Source organism: Acanthochromis polyacanthus, chromosome 11 (assembly GCF_021347895.1).
Source record: "Acanthochromis polyacanthus isolate Apoly-LR-REF ecotype Palm Island chromosome 11, KAUST_Apoly_ChrSc, whole genome shotgun sequence".
NCBI classification, from domain to species: Eukaryota; Metazoa; Chordata; class Actinopteri; family Pomacentridae; genus Acanthochromis; species Acanthochromis polyacanthus.
Window position 1 is genome coordinate 25,625,289 of NC_067123.1, and position 24,055 is coordinate 25,649,343.

At 40.1% G+C, this 24,055-nt stretch overlaps 1 protein-coding gene across 1 annotated transcript in view; it reads left to right on the forward strand.

Moving 5' to 3' along the window:
* The window catches only part of csmd2 (CUB and Sushi multiple domains 2), a 251,381-nt gene that overhangs the window by 36,002 nt on the left and 191,324 nt on the right, over positions 1-24,055 (forward strand). Inside the window, 1 exon segment of the mRNA XM_051955076.1 lies at positions 8,580-8,692. Within this exon segment, the coding sequence (XP_051811036.1) occupies positions 8,580-8,692 (113 nt within the window).

Below are 24,055 nucleotides of genomic sequence, written 5' to 3' on the forward strand. Positions count from 1 at the left end.
CACTCTAGTGGAAGTAAATGTGTGTGTGTAAGCCATAGCTCCATATACTTACTCCAAACATTAGAATTACATTTAGGAAAGAGATTACATTTAAGACAATGGAGCTCTCTTCTGCGGTGAAGCTGTTGGAACAGTGTTCTATAACTCCTCCACTTATTCACACTCACTCATGCTTTAATTTAGCTGGTAATTACTTGTGCTATTTTGCACTGCAAATGACAACTAATAAGTCCTGTTTTGCCACCTGTGTCTTTTTAAGGCGTTGTGAATTGTTCACTTGTTTTTCATCATTGCATTGGCTTCCTCTCGCACTTATTTCTCTCTCTGCTCAGTAGATCAGGCTCTATTATTTTGCTGTTTAGGTTTTCACATTTTCTGTTTTCCGCTGCCAACTATACCCCCCCCCCCCCCACACACACACACACACACACACACACACACACACACACACACACGCACATTTCTATTTAGTTGTTCCTATTTTCTCTGGAGTACTTCATCTGTTCAGATCTCCTCAAGGTTTTGCTGATATTTTCTCCTCCCACTCGTATCTTCTTCCTCCTCTCACCTTCCCATCCACTCGTCTTTTCCCTTATGTCAGCCTCGCTCTCTCCCTCCCTCTCTCTAGAGACAGTGGTTTGTTAATGACTTCACTGTGGTTTGTCTCCCAGTTGGAAGGGACTGTGGTTGATTATCTCACCATCAGCATTCAGCATCCGAGAAATTTGAGAAACTCTCCTGCCCTTAGCGTTCAGCCGCCATACGCAAATACCTTGTGATGTCACACGCGTATGAATATTAATGATCAGCTGCACGCTGCCGCCCGTCTTTCTTCACAAGACAGACAAAAGGAATTAGCCTGTTCGAGTGAAAAAGATGTCAGTCGTGTTTGAAATATTGATGGGTTGTGGGAAGCTGTGTATGGGATTTACAAATTGTTGCTGCCGCTATCTATTCTCCTCTTTGTTGTGGAACGGCAAGCTTTCTGGATAATATGATTAACAGCTACAACTAGCGGAAACCTGTTAACAGAGACCAAAAAGTAGCATTTCACTGTGTACAGTCCACTTTATGGCCATTAACATTGCATAGGTTGCACTTGCCTCTTCACCTACAAAGCCACTAACCACCATGGTTACTGGTAATGCGCTTTAAATACCAAGAATATTAAGTGAAACTGAGAGCGCTGAAGGCAACTCTATCAAGGCCAGATCATGCCCTTGGGCAAAATGACGCGGTACATTACAGCTTACCCAACAAGAAGAAGGGATAAGAAGGCTGATAGAAATAAAATCTAATTGCTTGTGAAGCTCTTCCTTTTAACTGTGGGAATCAAATCATGTGTGTGGGAATGGAGTGCCATTTTAACCTCCACTAGGCTACACGGTCAGCTCTTTTCACTGTCAGTAGAGCCAGTGATGAGTCATACAGAGACACACACATACACACTGAGCGGCACCAGTTTTGAATCCACCACAGCGCCACCAATTTAAGTATGTTTTCTTTTACCCCCCACATCCAGAAGATCTGGAACTATTCATTTGTCTTTGCGTGCGTTGCAGTGGCCTCAGTTCACAGCATTGCTGCTGGTGTGATCTGCAGTCAGTGGAGAGTTAGAGCTTATAGAACACAACAGAGCATCAGCCCCTGGCCTTGACCACTGACAAGTTATAGCTGCACAGGGTCTCGTATCGAAAGACTACGCGCATCCTCACACAAACACACATAAAAACACACACACAGTTGTTCACTCTGCACTTCAGCTCCCTCTCCCCTGTCTCTCTCCTACCACCCATCATTTATTGGCTAATGTCTCCCCTCTACTCAGCCATCAAAATCTTGCTGCTGTATCTATTTTTCTTTTTTTTTTCCCCTCTACCCTCCTTCTGGGGGAAAATCAGCTGTATCAGCACTGTGCTTACCTTCCTTCCACCCTGAAAACACACACACACACACACACACACACACACACACACACACACACACACACACACACACACACACACACACACACACACACACATTGATGGAGTGAATAAGATTAAAGGACGAATGACCTGATTTAGTCTCTGTCTGTTTACAGCTGTAAACACGCATATATTTGAGGCGGGAGATCACAAACATGCGAGAAAATGTTCAGATGAATAAAACTGCATATGTGTGTTTGCTTGAGTAAGAATCCCTGAATAGCTTGGAGCCTAATGAAGGAGTTTCTCACCATGACTCATCTTCGCTCAACTCAGGTGCCTGGTTGGAGTTTTTTTTTTTTTTTAAATTCCTACCTACTGATGTGTCTTTCTCACCTTCCTACTATTCACATTCTGCCCTTCGACTCTTCAGCACTGGCATCTCCTCATTACAATGTCTCCACTCTTTTAATATACAGCCATCTTTCTGCACATTTGCTCTGTCTCCCTCTCTGGCTGTCGCTCCCCCTCTCGTTCCCATGGGTAGCAGTGGGATAATTGGAAGCAGAGGTTCTTCATTGAGATGATGCTGAGGCCAGTCAGGTGGAAAGCCCTCTTAATAGACCTCTGCTCCCGTCATGCGCTTACGCAAACACTCACACACACACACACATGCGGCATATACTCTTCAGTGTGGTTGCAGCCATGCACACATACCTCTTTTCTTCTCTTCGGAGGGCCTCATTTCTGATATTACACAGCTTCTTTCCATATAATAGAAACAGCCAATGATTTCCCATAACTGTGCCATTTTTCTTAACTTCTGCATCTTCCTCTCCTCCTGTGTCCCTCGCTCTTTTTTCTTTTGTCTTCCCTCCATCAGTTTGCCACGCACTTGAGACACCTGTGCTGCAAATCCATTCTTTTGTATCGCTCAGTCGCAATCATATTTTGCATCTTTTCCTTGATAACAGGCAATCCCCCAGCTGGCATTTTTTATTTATTTTTTCCCACAATACCGGCTGCATGTCTCAGATTGCCACAGCACATATCACATTGCAATATTTAATCTACCTTCACTTCTGAAGCCAGTTTTTCTGTGTCTTCCGACAGCATCCACTTTGTTTCCACTCAGCTTGGAAAAAAGATTCAGGGGCTATGTCTGACTTATGTCGGATGATCACGATTTGGATGCTGCGAGAATCCCTCCTAGTTTGTGGGCCGCTCCTCTCCTCAGCCCCTCCATCATACCCTCTATCAACCCCCCCTTCACCGCAGTGCGCTGCTGAACCAAGATGGCTGCCTTCCAACTCAATTTGCGGTCAGCGAAGGGGCTATTTGCATGAACATGTGTCCCATCGTTTAGCTGATATCCCACTGTGACAATCTCACACAGAGGAGTGAAATCGTGCATATATTAAAGTCCTCTCCCCTTTTTGGCCCAATTCATCTTTCGGCACTGGTGTTTTGCAATTTTCCCCACCTCCGATGTGGTACTTAAGGATTAAGCAAAACACTTAGTCCTCTCTTAACACTGAGAGATATGAGGAAGGATGTAATAGATTGTAAAGGGTGGGGTACGCATGTGGGGCGAGAGCACATGCAGGAGCAGAAAATGAAAATTAAACTGGTGCTTGCGAAGGTAAATTTCAAGGATGAGCAAAGAGTTGAGTGAGCAACATTGTCCTTTATTAGAATCTATAGCTATCTATAGTACATGTGCACATTTATGTCTCTGCAGTGGCAACAAATGAACAGTGCACACCTGTTATTTCATTAGAGTGTGTGTATGTGTGTGTGTAACGCTATGTGAGTGACAAACACGGTAAATGGATTTATTAGCAGAACCTGGTAAAGCTGTTCCTGATAGCTGGTCCTAATAAGACATGGCTCATTACTCAAAACTATTTTACTTGTTTGCAGCACAATTTTTGGTCCACTGATTATTACAATGACTGACAACCACCAAACAGTGATACCTTTGGTTCTTAACTCTGAAAAGCAGAGTAACTTCACAATACTTTTATTAGCATATTAATTGATTTTGTTGGACTTCTATGTGTAAATTTTGCAAGGTCGCCTTACTTTGCGAAGGATTGGACTGTTTTAAATGGAGCTGGAATTTAATTGAAACAGGAAATTTAACAAAATATTAAGGGAATCTGACAGCACTGACACCTGGTGTCTTTTTTTTCCCCTCTTCAATAATTTTCATGAGTAAAATCAAAGTATTGGCGATGTTATTGAAACCGAGGCTGATGATGATCTGCTTGAATTGTACATGACTTTCTATGTCCACTATAGAGTACCTTGGAGCTGATTAGTTATAAGCAACCGCAAAAATGGCAGATACAAATGAGGTAGGCTCAGAATAAATGTTAAGCATAATTTCTGTACTCTGTTGGTCAGATCAGCTACAAACTCAGTCTTCCACCCACCATTTTTTGGGTGTGCTGTCTAAAGAAAAATAAGCAACAGATTGAAGTATATACTTGAAAATAAAATCAAGAAGAGCAGGTAGGAAGTGGCAACAAGGACTACTTCACAACTCTATCCAGAATTTGAGCAATGACTAAGGATACAGAGGGATGGTGACACAGCAGAAAATAATCATAGACTTAAAGACTAACACAGCTAGGATTATATTTGCAAATGAACATGCATGGAAAGACTTCTTATTTTAGAGTTGTGTGCTATTTTTTCAGATGAGCCCAAATGTACATGGATCTGATGGCAGAAACCAGACTGCAGTGAGGGTACTATAAGGGATGGAGGCGGGGATGTCAAAGTCTGTTCTTTTTACAGCACAGAGGGCGAAATCATATTTACTAACAGAATCATGAACTCTGAAGTGTTCAGAAACATTCTGGCTGCAGACCTAAAGAAATCAATCCAAAGGCTATTGAAGCAGACTTTTTTTTTTTTTTTTTGCTGTTGTCAGAAATATAATGATCCAAAGCATGTCAGCCACCTGCAATTTTGCCCTGGAGAAATTCACAGTTAAAGTCATGTCCCTCCCAGAGCCCCGAACTGAAATCCCAATGCGCACCTATGGGATGCATGGGAAGAACAAAAAAAAAAAAGTCAACTTGGCAATGCTCTTGTGTGGGTGCACTTAAAGCTTTACTGACACATGAAGGAAGATTTCACCCTAGCTATTTCAGAACCTGGTTTATTCCTTGCCAAGCTGTTGTCAAGCAGTTCTGGAAGTTGAAACATAGCAAACAAAATATTAAAACATTGTAACTGTGTTCTTGAGCGAGCACAATTGGGTGTCTAAGTACCGCTGGGCTTCTACATTGTGTTGGCTATGAAGAAAAGTGCCATGACCCGGTGTGATCTCCTTGGGAGTGAACTCCCATTATGCTCACAGTGACAAGAAAAACTTGGATGTAAATAAACAGCCTGTTCCATCTCCTGTCGCACAGGAGAATTGCATAGAAGAGGAGAGGTTAAGGGGGTGGTAAACCGATGTGATGGGGGGTACCACAGAAGGAGCACTGAGAGCGGCTGTGGACTTGAACTTTATCAAATACACAGCAGGTTTGGAGGACTTGATGGTCAGGTATGACACATAGTTCAGCAACAGGACAGATTTTGTGTTGTTTTAACAAAATGGTGTATATGTTTCAGTCAATAAGTGATTTGCGGAGAATGAGAGCATACACCACCTGGGGAGGCGTTTACATTAAGGGGAAGTGCTCCCATTGAGCTAACATCTCATTTAAGACCCGGTCTGGAGAAAGAGGTTTTTTTTTTTTTTTCTTTTTTCCTTGCTAACAGCATGACAAGGCTGAGCATTTTCCCCTGTCAAACTGGAGCCACCGATGACCGTCTCAAAAACACAATAGGGCTTTCTGCATCCTTATTCTTCTTCAGAATTGGTTTAGACATGAAAGGTGGAATTGCTACAGTATTACAACTTGGCATTGTGTCGTGTAGAGTGGTATTTAGGAATTAATTTAGCAGAGTCGAGGGTGAGCTGGTGTGCTTGAGCTGCAGCGAGTTGGGAGGGTGAGTGGAGGATGAGTCCATCTTCAGTGAACAAAAAATTAACCAACAAAAAACACAACAAATAAATGTCTCAATGATTAACTACACACAGAGTTACTCTTAAAACAAATTTAACCCTGGGAGTAAAGACTGGCAGGTTTGTTGTTAAAAAACTGGAGTCTGCAATTTGTGCTTAACACTATGTTGTGAGTGAGTAAGTTCTCTGAAGATTTAAGATTTATGACGTAACCAAATTTAAACACTGGAATAAGACATGAAAGGTCTGAACTTCCATTCTTTTATAGATATGTGGAAGACAGCCTGTTTTGTGTTTGCTTTCATTTTTTGTTTGTATCAGTCTCAACTTTTTTTTTTTTTTGCCAACTTTTGGATTTGCTTATGATCTTGTGCAACCTTAAGATGAAATGTAAGGAATAACACATGAAAAGATGCCTTCTGTGTCTGTCGTTAAACGAACTTCAGCATTCAATGTATAGTACAGAAGATGTCCTGTCTTGGTCCCTGTAAAGGCACCATTACACTAAATCCCAGCAAAAAATACACTCCTAATGTCATGTTTTTTTTTAAGTACCTCTGAATCACTGCTAGCAATTATAAACGTTTCATTATGTCAGGACAGTCTGATCCCAAATCAGCATTTGAAATTTGTCCTTTCAGACAAATTTTACATAGACGCAAACCCATTAAATGAAACTAATTATTTGTGTTTATTCTACCATTTGTTGCAGGAAAACAAATTGTTCTCAGAAAGTAGCATGAGTTGTATAACAAGAGATCAACACACAATAATAAGAGAAAAAGAAATAGATTACATTTGCACTGAATGACTTCAATTCCGCTTTTTTTTTTTTTTTTTTTTTTTGCTGAACCAGTACAACCTTCTGTTTTTGTTTTGCTGCATAGGGAGTCTTATTAAATGTGCATGCGTGTGCCTTGGTTACAATAATTAAGTCAATGTTTTGCCACTGCCTTTGTTCTGCTGTCGCGGTCCGGGGGTGTCTGTGCGTCATGTGCACCTGGGCCAACTTGGCTGCAACATCAAAGATCATGCATGCATAACTAATATGTGTTGATTCTGTGGTATGGATTAATTTAGCTTGTGTTCTCACCTGTATGCGTAGTGATAATATGAAGTCATGTTATGTTGTGTTCATGATTTAAGACATGATACTGGCAACTCCAAGGCAACAATCCACAAGATGTTTTCAATTCCTTGTGTATAAATTGTAAATATAAAAGTCAATATGTTGACAGTTATAGATTAAAGATGTTAGCAGATTTTTGAGTTGCAGTAATCCTAGTTGTTTTTAGTTCCCCCAAATAGTCAATGCTGAATGTGTGCTTTAATGTTTTTCCGCGCAGCACAAAATGTTCAAATTTAACCTTGTTTTCGGGAAGCTTGTGTGTATTTTATCAAAAATTCTACTACACTGGAAAAAATGCCTCTCTCAAAACAACAAGAAAAACTTATTTCAAGGAACTTTTACCTTGAAATAAGTGGAAAAAAAACCTCTGCCAATAGAACAAGTGTAAAATGGCTTGGTAAGATTTCTTGAAATAAGATGCGATATTTAGATTACAATCTTAAAATTAGCTGTGCAAACTTTCTTTAAGCTATATTTTGCCAGGATTGTCAAGCTTAGGTATCTTAAAATAAGCCAAACATACTAAAAACACAGCAGTTTCTTCCACTCACAAATAGATTTTTGCTTTCATGTAACCTCCTAATTTGAGATGTGTTAAATTTGTTTTGTATTTTCTTGTAAAATACAACTCAATACAAGATAATTTCAAGATTGTTTGACTTAACAAGATATTTAAGTTGCATTGCCTTAAAACAAATCCCTCCATCTTGCTGAAATGTCAGTTGTTAAGTGAATTTATCATAAATCAAGTGGGTTGGGACATTTTGACAAAAAATAAGACAAACAGACTTGGTAAGATTTTGAGTTTTCGCAATGTGTATTTCCATACTTGCAGTGTACATATGTTCTTGAACCAACTCAGAAATCCTAATGGTGTTAACGGTTATTTAAAAAGTACGTTATTATGAAATATTTTCTACTGCCATATCTAAATATATGTACACGAATCTAGGTCAGTAACAACACTAATACCGATTATGTAAGTGGTAACATGAAACAAAAACGTAAGCAAGCGAGGTCGTATTTGCTTGGAGGTTTGTCTTTATTATGTTGGACTGCAAGGGAGACTCCAAACCATTACCTTCAGACTGAGACAAGGGCAGTTTAATTTCACACCTCCAAACTACCGCTCGGTTATTAGAAATGATGATTGTTTACCCGGTCTGACATTTTTATGTTTGCTGTCTGTTCAGCTGTTTGTTCATTCCCACACTGGCTGCTGTGTTTCTAATTCACTGCAAATGCATGATTGCAGTTACTCTGTCTTTGCTGATGGAGAGAAATCTGTTGAGGTTTTCTGTCCTGTTGAGGTCTTGGCATTTTAATAATTTGTGGATGATTCAGAGGCTCGTTATACAAAAAGTTATCCTTGAATGCCTGAGGGAATAGCCGACTAGATGGGAGCTGGGTTGATGAAAGCGGGCTTTATACCTGACCTTGCAACCAACTGTGCCGTTGATTGGATCTTATTTTTTGTGTGACCGTTATTGTCCTCCTGTGCATTTGTTCTCAGGTTAACTGGGTTCCAGCTGCCTTCACCCATCGTGAGTACAGGCTCCAGGCTCACGCTGTGGCTACTGTCGGACTACGCGGTCAGTGGGCAAGGATTTAAAGCTGTCTACGAAGGTAACACAACTTCCTTTTTTTTTTTTTTTTTTTGCTCATGAGCCACAGGCAAAATTAACATGTTTTATTTTGTTAGAACATAAATGTGGATATGATTTATTCAAGCTCAATTTCAGAGTGACATAAGTTACTTCTGAAATTTTGTTTCCTTTATTCATTTCTGCGTCATTGCTCTCAAGTCAGCAGTTTATGCAAATCATTTTGAAAATAATGGGATCTTTTAGCCACTGTTGGATGTGTGGTAGTAGCTTAATGAGAAGGCTTCAGTGTTGCTTTGAAAAAGCTCTCAAGTATCCTAACAAAAGGGAGAAAAAAGGGCGAAGGCGACTCATATTACAGTAGAAAATAAGCATTGGGCAATATACTGATTGTACCATTGCATGGTTTATTTTACAGCTATTCTATTCAGGTAGGTTATCAGCTGTGCCTTTACAGCCCAAGACTGGCCCCTTGATCAGAGTGACATGCTTTATGACCCATGGAAGGATGATATTAATGATAGCACTCTTCAATCCCATGCAGGAGGAACTGTGAGCCTTGGGAGGAGAAGGAAATACACGCGAGTGACTAATTAGGCTAATTACCTGACAAGAATTTGTCAGTCTTTTTGAGATATTGTGAATGTGGGGATGTGGCTCGTTGGAGCAACATTAAGAGACTCGGGAGGCCTAAGACCACACTGCGTGACGAGATAAAACCAAAGACTAAGGAGCAAAGAGACTGTTTGCTAATTCCACTGGGAGGCAATTGGGGTTTTGTGCCTTTCTTTCTAACTAGTGGAAAGAAAACTATCAGACTTGTCTACACTCTGACCTTGGATGCTGTAAGTGTCTCTTGCTGCAAATACTTTTTGCTGAACTTTGCAGGTAACTATGCTAAGTTAAGAATGTAAATGATTCATTCTGCCAGTTTGAACATTTCAGCTAATGTTTTCGCTTAGTTTTTTTTTTTTTTTTGTGCTAAATGCAGTCATACACTCACAGGCACGCACTGTTTAGCATTTGGCACACACATACATCAATAAAGCTCAGCCAATAATGAAAAATAATGCAAATTTCAAATCTTGTCATGACTTTGGTACCATGAGGGATATTAGGCCTGTTGAGCACCAGGGGAAACAAGTACAAACCCATAATTACCTGTCACCCACCTCACATGACACTGCTGAGACCAAAGGCAATGACCCGTGTCACATGGGAAAATAGAGACAGTCTGCTGTGCTGACGTGTGGTACTGCCCTCTAGGTTAGAGTGAATGTTAATTGGAGAGTGAAAAATACAGGAGGTATGCAAAGCACAGCACCAGTTCACTGTAATTGAATGGATGGGAGACCACCCACAGCTGGCCTTTATTACACAGGATATGCCCATATCAACATTACCACTTCTGCCTTATTCCTCAGATGTGAAGCCACAACCCTTCCCTCACCTCCCTTCATTCTATGAATTCTCTTCTGCTTTCCCTTTGAACCTCTTTGTCAATTTCCTCATGGCACACATGCTTTGACTTTTCTGTGCCACATAAATCCCACTAGGACTTTCTGGCACAAAGGCCACAGATGATGAATCTTCATGTTGTAGCTAGACTGTTATGTGAACTCTAGTTAAAATTATTACAAGGCTTGAAGTCAACAAGATGACAAGAGCAACCAATGTGAAAGAAAAAAAGCATTCTTTGTATATCCTATGCTGACCAAAAAAACACCAGATAGGTTTTTCAAACAAAACATTCTGCTCTAGACATTTTTTGAAACATTTAGAGAGATTTAACGTTTCAATTAAATTTTCCCCAGTTCACTTCCACAGTAGATCTGTTCTTCTTCTTGTTATTCAGCAACCTCCTACCTGGAATCAGCACAAGTAATGTGAGTTTCAAATAACTTTTCTGCAATTGAACCACCCAGGAAGCTGAAAAACACCAGGAAGATGTCACAGAAGCTGATACACTACTTTGTGCTGTGCTGTGTAAAGTCGGTTTGACCAGAAGCCACTGGCATAGAGCCGCTATTCTACTTTGATTTGCACCATGGCCAGCAGGGAACAAGTTTGGGAACAGGGAATGACCAAAGATGGTACATAATCAGTGTACCAGTGTACAGTCTGCCGACTGTGTTTCATCTCAGGAAAATAGAAGTGACTGGTGTTTGGCAGGTCCAATTTTAATTATATTTGTGTGGAAACAGACATTCATTGGCTTAGGTCTCCTAGCACAGTGATTTCTTGCAGATTGTATTCCATGTAGCTGGAGCTCTGCATTTTTTATTCTTCGCCTACGCAACTGTTTATTTAAGCGGTACACTCCATTTGAGCCAAATATACTTATAAACAAACAACTTTGCACATGAGCAGTCTTTGTGCTGTCCTCTTACTGCACAAGTCATCCTGCTTTGTTGCAGTAAAATGTGATGGGCAACCACAAGCCTGTATGCATAATGGATTTCGACATAATCTCCTTTTATTGTCTCATAGAAAGCACTGTTTATAACCGCATGTCAAACATCCTTAGTATAGCTACAGTACTTAATGGACCAAGTTATATCATAACCAGCCTGTCTAATGACGTGTTTATCTGCAAGCATTGTTTTATTTCCATAATTTTCTATTTTACATAATCTCAGCTATCAGGTTTTTGTTGCGTTTACACCCAAGTAATCGTGCAAGTCCAAGTTGTGGGTGTAATGTGTACCTCAGGGAATGTAAACTTGTGAATAATGTATTTGCCAAAGTAAAGAATGCTAGCTGTGTGTAGGTCGCATCACCCAGAATTCGCCTTTTTTTGTATCACAACTGTGATGCAACTCCATCATTTTGCCGCGATGGTTGCCTTAGAATGGAAGTGCTAAAAGTAACTTTTAAACTTAAGCTTTATTGGAATGAAATTAAAAGCAGAAGGATGGAATTCTGTTAAGTGTGGTGTATGTATGTGCAGAAGTGGGTTGGTGTATATTTAGCTCTCCAAAAATGAATGGAAATAATTCAGATTTTGTATACTTCTGTGAGCATCCCGTGCCATTATCGCATATCTGTTCAGCTTGAATTATGGAAGGTAGGGTGTTTCATAAATTGTTGGAGAAATTGCGCCGTTTCCATGTAATCTTCTACTCAAGGAGGAAAGATCTGTAATGATAGGATTTTATGGATTTTGGAATTTAGGCTATCTCATCTAAGACAAAAAGAGAGTTGATACTGATCTCTCCCCCTTCATTTTATGCCGAACGCTCACTGATTGGAGCGGAAGCAACTGGACTGTCTTTAACTGCTGTTGTGCTCATTCCATATGACCCACTGCTAAGCCAAAGATGGAAGCTGTTGTTCTCGGCTTTGTTACTAATAGAGTGGTTGAACTTGGCTGTTGTGGGAGGGGGCCAGTGCATACTCGTGCATGTGTATTCATATATTTATGTGTGCGCATTAGTATGTCGGTGTAGATGTCATCAAGTCTGTGGGTGCCAGTATTCTTCGCTGGATGTCCTTCCATTTTCTCAAATGGGATAAACGTCTTTCTTCCTTAGCCTGATTGGCTTTTCTCAGCTTAGCTTTTGGCAGTAAAACCTCACTACTCTACCGCCTGTTTATATTAAGACTGTGCTCACCATCCACCATTTTGGTGTGAGCCCATCTCGTCTATATTAGATGTCTGTTCTTTTTCAGCCCACACTGCAATAAGCCTAAGTGCTGCACAGTCCATCTCCCCAACACACTGCGTAATGGCCGAGACCACTCTGGAATCTCTCCCCTCTCGTCACCATGGCAACCACCGGACTCCTTTTTTTTCATCTTATTCTTCTTTCTCTTCTCCATCTCTTTGCAAACTCTTTATTCATGTTTAATCTGTAGAAATAGAGAAGAAGGCTAAAGGAGGCAAAGGGAATTAGAAACATTTGCTGAGCTTCTGAAAATATCTACTGGGAATAGAAGAGAACTCTTATCTCTTCATGTCTTACTGCAGTTCTTGCGCTTCACTATCCCCTGTTTTCTTGCTATCTTTTTTTCCTCGTTCCTTACCTCTCATTTCCTCTCTCTTTTTTAAAAAAAATAAAAAAAATCTGCAGCACCTTGAATCTCATTCTCAGTGCCTCCCACATTTTGTTGCGTCTTCCCTAATGCCATCGCTCGGTCTTCCTCTCTCTCTCTCTCTCTCTCTCTCTTGAATATTAAAGTGCTGTGATGATTATCCAATCATGTGTTGCCAAGTTTCTCTTCCGTCTGTGTCTTAGTTGCATAGTCAATGTGCCTCTCAACTGGGTCATCTGAAGAAAAACCACAGCCAGCCCTGATGCGCGACTCAAGCAGTCTGCCTCCTCAGCAAGTCACTGCAGGTGTCTGAGATAGGGGGAAAAGAGACACGCACATAATATTTTATGAAATAGTTTAAATGCGCTTTTGAACAGTTTGCCTATATTCATATAAACTGTTTTAATTAATTCCACATTGTATATCTTGGATCTGCATCTGAGTTCACAGCAAAATTATAAAGATATTTGAACAGTGAATGGGTTGTGCTGAAGAAGGGCGGCTTGAAAAAGGAAAATTAAAGACAGAATCAGTTAATCAGTGAGCATATAAAAGCCCTGATGTAACAATAAGACCTCATAAGCTATCACATTTTTTCCGGTAAGTGAGTAAAGGATCAGCAGAGGGAGTCCTTCCTGCAACACAGCTTTTTTCTGTATCCATCAGAGTTGATCTACAATAGTGTGACTAGCTACCCCCCTTCAACCACCCCCTGCCCCCCTCTCTCTTGCTTCCCTGTTAGTTTGGGAGAGGGTGGTGGGGCCTGACGAGATGACGGTGAAGAGAGAGCAGTGAAGCATGAGTTAGTCGACTGCCTCATTGAAAAATGAGGTTCGTCCCCTTAAGTCGTGAGGAATGAAAGTGTGATGACATGGGTGAGAGTATAAACCAGTATCAAATCCTACTATCCTAATGTTCTGTTTTCCCTTTTGCATGTAGTAACACTTGTTTTACTCAGGGGTATAGTTTGGGTCTGTTTGTGTCTTTAATTTGAATGGAGGAGTTGTGGTGGTTTTACAAGATGTTGAGCACCTATAAGATACTTCCCTTGGATATTGTGGCTGCTTGCTCTGGTGAAATTGGCCTTGATTAGGAAAAAAAATACCCCAAATGAATTGTTTGCACAAGAGCAATTGATATTTATTGTTCTAATGATTTTGATGACATACTCAGCATCATTCCTCTACCTCATTCCAGTCTTTTCTCATTACTATATATAGCCTTCTGACAATATAGTCAACTTTAAAGAGATTCTGATGCTATAGACCATGCAGTCCATGTTTTAATTAAATGTGACCAGTAGCCTGAGATAATCATCACTGTGCAAGTAAACAAATAAGAAAAACAAACACGAAAAACATGCATAAACGCATGCAAACAAAATGTCGTTAAATCAATAAGGTAATCAGGCTCGCTGCAAATTTCTTTGAGGAACATTTTCTACACAGTATGCATGGTGCATCCACAGGTTATGCAGCCGTTTTGGGTTGCTGCTGTTGATAGGTTTGGAGGTTTGTGACTAATAAATGGGATCAGAAGATATTTATGTGTTTCTTTACATTAATTGTGATGGAATTAGGTCAGAGCTTTAAAACAATAACAATATATACCGACAATAGATAGTTCATCAATAGTAATAACAAAATTTGTCGATAAAATTCGGGTAGTTTTCACTTTAATGCATTTGGTGCAATCAGCCATTGATATACTGAAAAAAAAAAAAAAAACCACAAAATTTGGTTGCATCTTCATCATATACCTTAGTAATGGAGCCCCTTTACCTTCCGTCACAACCCCGTGTTTTCCATGCAACCACATGACTTCTCCTGAGGCATGCGATCCAAAGCTTTTTTGGCCTGTCCTCAACCTCGTCCCCACGAGCACACCTCCCCCGGTGGAAGCTGCAGCTGGTGGGGACCGTTGGTTGCCCTTGCTTTGCGGCTTTGTGGTCACAAACCTCTCAAGACCCTGTGTCTTCGCTACCCCCGCTCAGCAACCTGCTCTGAGCGCTGGCAAGCTTCATGTCGGGGTGTTCATGGAGGCCAGTGCAAAGTCCATGTCTGCCATGAACTTTAATCTCAGTGTGACACCAATATCGAGATGCAGTGGAATACCATTTATAATAAATGTTTAGAATGCATCTCTGACAAACTTGAATGCAATGTGTGCTTGGGTGGGTTGGAGTGCTGGGGATTACAGAAAATGTGTGCATGGACACATGCACAGCAGTTTTTCCTCAGCTGTGAAAACAAGAAGGCTGATGCCTCTATGCTTGCATGCTAATCAGTTTTTCTGTCTTTACTGATTCTGCTTCTTTTCACACAAATTTTCCCATCCTCTTGAATGTTTCTTTGTAGTCTTAATGATGTTGGTATTGAAGACATAACTACGAATATTACTAGTGTTACTACCTAATACTTCTATGAATACTCCTAAAAATAAGAAAATGCATAATAATTATTATTATAAATAATGATAATAATAACGTAGATTTTTGAAGCAGGCATGTCATATTGGTTAACATATCGTGCTACCAGGGCAGATCAACCTCTGCTGTGAGTATCAAAGGAATATCATCGTCACAAAATGAATCCCATAGAAAATATAATATTCTTAATTCCAGTGCCTTTACCTCTCAGGAAGCTCTGCTTTCTGATCCACCGAAAGCAAAACCAAACTGAACACATTTACCTGAAGCCAAGAACTAATTCAATACTGTCATAGTAGTTGTAGTATATGTGTATATCAAGAGCTGCAACTTAACAATCAGCATTAAACAGGTCAGGTAAAATTAGCCCCCTTGATACAGTATTAGTCACACACTTTCTTGTTTTTTTCAGTATTGTTTTTTTTTTTTGTCCAGTTTTTCAATTTCAGTTTTAGCCATTTTTGAACACAGGTGTCACATTAGAGCCTGATGGTCCTGGTCAGGCTGTGAACTGCACACCTGCCCTCACAATAACAGAATGCTTTTCTATTTTTGTCGTGAAGAGACAGTTGGTCCAACATAGCTGCCACAGAGATCAAGAACTGCTCCTAGCAACAACTTATCGCTTTCTGTATCTCGGATTTACTCTGATTGTTCTTGTAGTACAGTTTTTCCTCCAGGGAGAATGTCACAGTGACAGGCAGATATACTGAGAGAGCAAAAAGGCGAGGAACAAGTGCTTACTATCAGGATGAGGTTCAAGAATCTGAACTTAGCTAATGTTTAATGGAAGCCCAGTTATTATGGCTGTAATTTCACTGCATGTATTTCGAAATTTTCTTGGAAAATATGGGCTGTCTGGCATGTCTAGCTAAGCAGAGCTTCCGTTCTGGCAGATTGTAGCTGTTACTAGTGTCTGGCATGGGAATCAGGCGCCAGCGTGTCTGACCGTTAAATGCTTCTGACACTTAATTAATGGCTGATTGTTGTGCGGCAGTTCTCCGTCGGGCTCATGAAGACTGTTTCAGTTCTCTCTCTTTCTCTCACACACACTTACAAAGACACACTTATACATCTCGCATGCACACAGACTTTCAGAAGCCCACACTCTACATCAATATTCCAATGCACCAGAAACTCCTCAGATGATACTTGATAAATGTTAATGATTTTTTTTTTGCCCACATTACCCATGATGCATTCTGTATTTTAAGTCTGCTTTTTGAATCTACCAAAAAAAAAAAAAATCAGAGTTTTATTTATTTATTTTTTGTTCTTTTGAATAATTTAGGACAAGTTTGAGCAAAATAATCCTCACTGGCTATATTTCTTTGTTTGTCTGTATATCTCATATTCTCTGTAGAGACAGCTAAATGTTTTTGACTTCTAAACAATCTAAATTATTTGTACACTTGTCAGAGTGAGGAGTGAGTGAAGATACACAACAGCTTTTTAGACTTAGTTCAAGTGTAGTCTTGCAGTATATTGTACCTAACTTAAAATGACTGGTGTGGCTGAGTGAAGAGAGTGATGTAGTCGTTGAAATCATTCCAGGCGTCTCTCTTCCTGCTTCACATTATGTTAATATTTGATACCGAATCCCACATCTGAGCCTTTTTGGGATTATTTTTCTTATTTTCTTTTTTTCTTGTTCACTCTTTTTATAGAACTGACACAAGCTAAGAGAGCTCTTGACAGTTCTCATTGCCCCACAAGTCATTGCCAGGCACGTCTGCTCTGTACAGCACTGGAAGACGTACTCATTTTTTTTTTTTTTTTGGTGTCTACCCTCATTCCTTCTTTGCCCTCTATTTGTTTTCTGGGTGAATGGGCGGCAAGACAGGGTCTGGTCTGTGGTCAGGACAAGTTGTTGTTTTGCTCTTCAGATAAAGGGTGGAAAACAGTACTCTCACACAGTTACACGCAGACACAAACACAGCTGCGCACAGAGGCTCTACAAGCGAAGCCATTCACACAAGCGGACACAAGACTGCACACGCAAACATGCATCTGCTGCGCAGCGGAGCATGCACAGAAAGGTCATCCTTCCCTGTGAACCCATGGCTTCGGGTGAGTTTGTTTGCAGTGTCTCAGAGTGTGGGCATATGTCCACCTATAACACCAGTTTTCTGTAACTCCCTGTGTGGGCGACTACATACGCATTACTCACCAAGGATGAAACCACATACATAAGTGAACAGTAAATGGACCAGATCATAACCACTGACCAGACAAAGTCCAATGTGCTTCTTATGTTATATTGTCAAATAACTTTTCTATACAAATAAATGTTTGACTTTATGGTCTTCGGGGAAAAAATGCACAGTTATTGCCTCTTACTTTAGAGTAAATACTTGAAGGCTAAGCAGAAAAGGAAAAAACAAACAAACAAAAGACTTCATTCACTTAAATATGAGAATGTAGATTTGGATGTGAGGAATTACTTGGCAGCTAGAGGTGGCAGTGTATCATTGTGTCAGATACATATTTAATTACTGTTTAAGAGAATATAAGTGTAAATATATTCAGGGTCCAAAAAGTTGCCTGGATAATCAATACTCCATTACGATACTGATAAATACCAAAGGGAATATATGCGTAATCATCGTGTGTGTGTCCAGTTTCATTTTAATTTGTACAATGCTTATAATTTAAATCTATTCCCAATGGCTTACGGTAAGAAAATTTGTACTGTCTGCCAATGGAGTGTGCTTAAAAAAAAAGATTGTGATTTTTTTTTTTGAATAGGTGCTTCAGATTGTGATTCTATGCCTGCATATCCAGTACTCAACAAACTAAAAAGACAGTGCTTTTATGGGAATCAATTGTCACTTGATTTTGATATTTTCATGTTTGTTTTGGTTCCGTGTTTTTATGAGCTTCTTACATTTTGTACTGGCATAATTCACTCCTTTTTAAAACTAATGTCCTGATTAGTTTTCTAATTTGAAGGAAAAAAATGACAAAAAGGCAAATTTTAAAATAACCTGTGCAGTAGAACAGAATATTGTGTACTACAACTGAAAAAACAACAACAACAAAAAAAAAACACTTGCACAGTGTTGCTGCTTTAAATGGATATCAGACTCTATATTTTAAAAAAAAGCTGAACAAAAGACATTGATATATTTGTCTCACATTTATAGATCCATTGAACATTTCTATCCAGGTTTTGCACACAGTTCAAGTGTAAAAAATCTGCAGTCCCTCTAGAAAATTGACCCTGTGGTGTGAGGGTGGTTGACCAAGGGCCTGAAGCCAGCAGTCTCTGTTTTTGGTCTATATGTGGGTATTGTTCTATTTTGAGTGCATATGACTTTGCGATGAACTGAACACATGTCAGTGAATTGTAGCAGAGGAAGCCTGTCCCACTGGGGAAGCCACTGAGGTGTGAGCAGTATGACAATGTCACAAAGTGACAGACAGACTGAGGCAAATACTTGAGGAGTGGGCGATTTGTGTTGGCAGTATTCTGTGCATTTCTATACTGCACATACGTACAAGGTTTTCTGAATGCAGTCAGGAAGTGTGAACATTGAGGTGTTCTCGCATGCCTGTCTTTATTTTGGCTCCTGTGAAAGGCCCTCCGTGCTCCCTGCTGTTTCCATACTGACAGACTGCACACTGACAGGGCCTATCCTCTCTGCATCTTAACAACGAGAGAGGGAGATGGTGAGAAAGACAAGGGTAAGGCACAGGAAAAAAAAAGAGACTGAGAAGCAGATTTAAAAGCTAGAACATGGAAAAGGAGAGGATGGAAATGAGAATAGAAAAACAGAAATACCATGAAGTGTGAGGGAAAGGAAGACACAGATGTGGTAATGGATGAAGCTCTGAGGGAATCTTCTTGCTCCACCCCGATGGAAATGTATCATCGCGAAAAGCAGGTCAGAAGAACACACACAGCACATTTGCTGCACTGTTACTCATTCTGCGCTCAACCTTCTCCAAAGCCATGCATTTTTTAGTCAGTGAGCTCATCTCTCCAAAAAAAGCAGCAGGACCTCAAACTGCTCTCACTTCTCCTCTGACATAGCACTTTGGGTTTGGCTGCATCAAATGTCGACCAAAACACTTCCTCCCTGTTACCTGTTTCTGTTTGACTTCTCCAAAAGGTTGCTAGTGTTGTTATTCCACTGTTTGCATGGTACCAGTCGGGCGCATTAATTCTGCCACTTTATGAAAGTGTGTAATTAAGCGCCTCGGTTGGCCTCTTGTAAATGTCATCTGCTCAGGCCTCTGGATTGTAGACTTTGATGTGATTAATTCCAGCCTGAGATAACCCCCACCAGCTAGCTTGCTGTAAGTAAGGGTGATAGTTCACCTTTTGAAACTGTGCCCCCTTTTCCAATGCTGTGTACGATGTGCACTCTAACTTCATTAACATGAATTGTTTTTTTTTGGTTGTTGTTATTTTTAGTTGTTGAGCCTTCCAACTGAATAAAGGACGGTCAAATATCATTTTGTCTGTTTTTGCCATGAAGTTCAAATTTTGAGTAGCCATCTCCTATTTTATCTCGTCTGACCAGAACTATAGTGATTTAATATTTCTGGGTTTTTCTTTTTTTTTTTTTTTCCTGAGATGTAATAAGCTTGGAAATTGGCTATTAGCTATTAGAATTTTTTAATCGATTTAATTGAAACGTAAGTTTCCCAACCTCAAAATTCAAACTTGTTATTGTTATCTAATGTATATAGAGCGATATCTCTACCTTAGCTTTGCTTCTCTCTTTTTCATACTTCCGCTGGCCCTGGTAGTACATCTATCTTGCCTTCCCACAGTAATTTATTTATTTTTTTATCTGTCTCTCTCGGTCTCTGTCTCTCATCAGGATTAGCCTCTTTTGCTTGTTAGCGTGCTAGCTGCTTTTCTCCCTCACTCCCACGTTTGTTTCTCCATACAATCCCTGTTTTGTGTGGATTAGTGCCCGTATTGTCCTCGGATTAGGGTGTCATTGTTTCTGAGATGGGATGAGGTGGGGACGTGCCTCTGAACATGCACGAGAGTGTACAATATGCTCAAGTGCGTATCTGCATTGGAGACTTATGCATCTCCTTTTGTACTTGGAGCTTTTTCACAGCAAGAAGCTCAAAGAAGAAAGCTTTGTAGTGCCTGATCTGTGACAGCTCTGTGACATATGTGTCCTGTGACATGTGTCCTTTTCTTTTTTTACCTAATTGGCATATATCTTCTCCTCTGCCAATTATCGATAGCAAGGGTATGTGCCAGGTGTAAATAATTTAGCTGAAAAAGCTTAAGACTTGGAGTAAATTAATGTTCAGCTATGCTTAGGTAATTGAAAGGCCGTTCTGGCAGGAAAGTAGCTTTGAAGGGTGAGAATGTGGATGTGGCAGATGTGATGGCATTGTCATGATTTTGTGTCATGATCAGCGTCTCATCACAGAGAGAGACAGAGTAAAACAATTGAAGGAGGGTATCTATCGATCGCATAGCAGGGCTTCTGCGTTAGCTCTGTGTGACAGAGACACTCAGCAGGTGGGAAGCAGAGACTGTCTGCGGGTATACTGTGACTACTGATGCATAAGAAATTCCAGGCAATACCATATCAGACTTCTCATCTGTTGTTTTTGATAGCAAAGTGTTTACTGGCTTGTTAACTTTCTCCTCTCACAGGTGAATTGGTGTGACAGCTTATTGATCCAGAAAATATTCAGTTGTTGGACTTAGAAAGTTCAGAACAATATGTGATCATTCTATCATTTGAGTCAGGCATTTGATTCAGTTTTTGGTTCCTCTAAGTTGCTTTTTCCTATTAGTTTGATTGAAATTAAGTTTTAAAGCATATTTACTGAAGACTGCAGTATAGGCCACTTGAGTGAACCCACATTTATCACTGAGCAGCTGTGGAATCTAATACATCATTAAGATTGCCTTGCATGCATGTTACCATCCATGATGAAATACCCAGCGATGGTTATGAACAGTAACTGGTGCATTCTCTCTCATTGCTTTAATTGATATCAACCAAGCGGCTCCTTCTTGGCTGCTGTGTTTAATCATTTCTTCGTTTACTAGGCTTCTCTAATGCGCAGCCATTTATCAGGCAAGATTTATCGATAGGTCGTTGCCAGTTCTCTCCGCTCATCCCTTTCAGACTTTATCGACAGCTGAATATTCACTCGTTACCCACCAAAATGCCAAAAGGTCAATTTAAGGTCGAGTACATTTGTTCTGGGAAGCTGTGACTGTAGCAAAGGCTTTGTTGAAATAAGTCTTAACATAGAATTTTTAGTTGCATTTTTAGATTCATTAGTGTGTGAATTTAATTTAACTACTCTGTGACTGTAGTCATATACTCTATGTTGGAAGTCATTGTTACTGATTACATATAGGATTGCTGATTGCTCTGTATTGGATTGTAAATAATTCAGTCTCTGCTGTGATAAATTGCAGGGCAAAAATATTTACGAATGGCACGCACAGACACATAAACCAGGAAAAAGAAACAGTAGACAAACAGTTAGACACACACAAGGCCCTGCATAATATCACTCCTTTCACACAATCACTTGGGTCAACTGTGTTTGTTCTAGTTCTTCTTCACTTATAGAGAATCAATGTTTGCTGTACTCAGTTGCATTTCCACAGCAGAGAAACAGCCTGGGCCATTTCAGGATGATTTACTGAAGGGAAGAGAGACAACAGGGAGGTGCCATGGAGAAATAAACCTTCCTTCACAGACTGCTTGGTAGCAGACAAATATCTTGACGAGTCACATAGAAATTGGGCTTTTAGCTGATTTGTGTTTATCTTTGTGTTGATTTGTGTCCCTGTCCAAGTGTTTCTCACTGTCCGCCTCTGTGTTTGCCTGACAAGCTCTTGCTTGAGCTCACAGTGCAACCGTGCCATCACTGAAGCGTAAAGTGAAGGCACACCTGTTTGTTTTGTGGTTGTCTCTTATCCATCATTTGGCATTGCTCCGTGTCTCTGTCTGAATGCTTAATTCATTGTTGCTATCAGTGTAATGAGGCAAAGGCTAGGAACAAGTCCAGGTGTTGTGTCAAAGGGATGTGGCAATGGGTGTTTCTTTGGTGAACTGGCTTTTTATCAGTAGGTGTGGGGGAAAATTGGCATCTTTTGTGGGACTTACAAGTGGGGGTGGGGATGTTCACATATTTGATGAACGGATATCTGTAGATATTTTATGCCAACCATTTCACAATGATATTACCAGAGGAAGAAACAAATGGAAGGAAATGGAAGAAAAAAGTAAAACCAGATAAGTTATATAGATAGAAATTGAACAAATAAGGAATTCAGATCCATATACTTAACTCCAGAGCATGAAACAGAAGGGTTAACTTGTTTGACAGACAGTGCAAGGTATATGCTGTGCTGCCTGCATTTACCACCTGCTGGGGCAACATCAGATTGGTCTGTGTTGAACGGAAAGTGGACTCCTCCTAAATGTTGTACGTAGAAAACAGAAGAATACATCCACATGGGATCTCAAAATTACTGAAGTACAAGGAGCTCCTCCTAATTGGGCTTGTGTTTCACCTCACAGTGTAAACTTACTGATTCCATGGTACATTGTATGTGTGTGTGTGTGTGTGTATATATATATCAGAAATTGTTAAGAATTTCCCATTGCCAGACATAGCTGTTAGCATGGCGTCGCTGCAACCATGACGTGCACACTGCGTCACTAACCTGCTGACGATCACATAATTGTGATCCTACTACAGAATGACCGGGATTTATTAGTTGGAAATCATACAAGGAACTAATGATTAAATTGTGGGGTGTTTCTGAGTCCCATCAATTCCTGCTGCCCGTTGCATATTTAGGTCACACAACATGAAGCTCCTGATGTTTCACTAAGCCTTTCTTTATGTTCTGCCATCAGCCTTATTTTGAACACAAATACGTGTAAATATACATAACATGCACATGCATAACAAATGCCTGTTCTCAGCACAAGGTCATTTTTCATTAAAGATTTCATGCATCGGAAATAAGTCAACTGAGCAGCCTTGGCGGAGTACTGCACTCTGAGTGCTGTTCTTGTTCACTAAGTAAAAACTGTTAGTGCTATCACACTATTACGTGGTTGACAAAAAGAAAGTACTATTTTGAAATAATACTCGTATTCATTCCATGTATAGACTGCATAGGAGACAAACATTTTTTTTTTTTTTAGCAACTTATAAAATAATCTTACATATAGTCACCTTAACCTTTTGTCATAATCATGAGGACTTTATCAAGCCAGACTGTTGTCCAAACAGTTATGATATGGTCAGCATGCAGCCACTACCCACTGCTTCTGTTCCTTCATCATTTTGTATGATGAGTGCGTAGCTCCAGAACAATGTGTTCTGAGTGACGATAAGATGATCACAGGGTTTATTTATGGGTTCTTCTTGGATCACCATCAAATACCCCTTGATTTACAACTGAACATGGAACTCCCTTTACATGCTCCCAGAATAGCAAGTATATGGATTTTCAGCTTTGTTCATTTTCAGCTACTGTTGGCAGTACTAAATATTGTATTTGATCATAATCCTTCCTTCAAGACCATATTTATTGGTTGCTGTCAAAAGATCTGTTTTTGGGATCTTGAAATGGAAAGGAAGCCAAGGATGAAACAGACACTGACTGTAGAATGGGACTTCCCTTGGGAACTATACCTCTATACTAGGTCTGGAATCAAAAGAAGGGACTAACTTTGGGAACACTGAGAGGGATTTAAAGGGAATGAGGAAGCAGCAGTACCAGACATTTGTTACATCAAGTCGCCCAGATTCTTTTGAGGCTGGAGAGGGTAGAGTAAAACAAGAATCATTGTAGAATAAGTAGGTTGCTTTGATGCTTTTATAAAACACTTATAGTCACGTGTAACATAAAATAAGGCGATACACACAAATATTAGGGGGTGGCAGAAGATAAGGGGT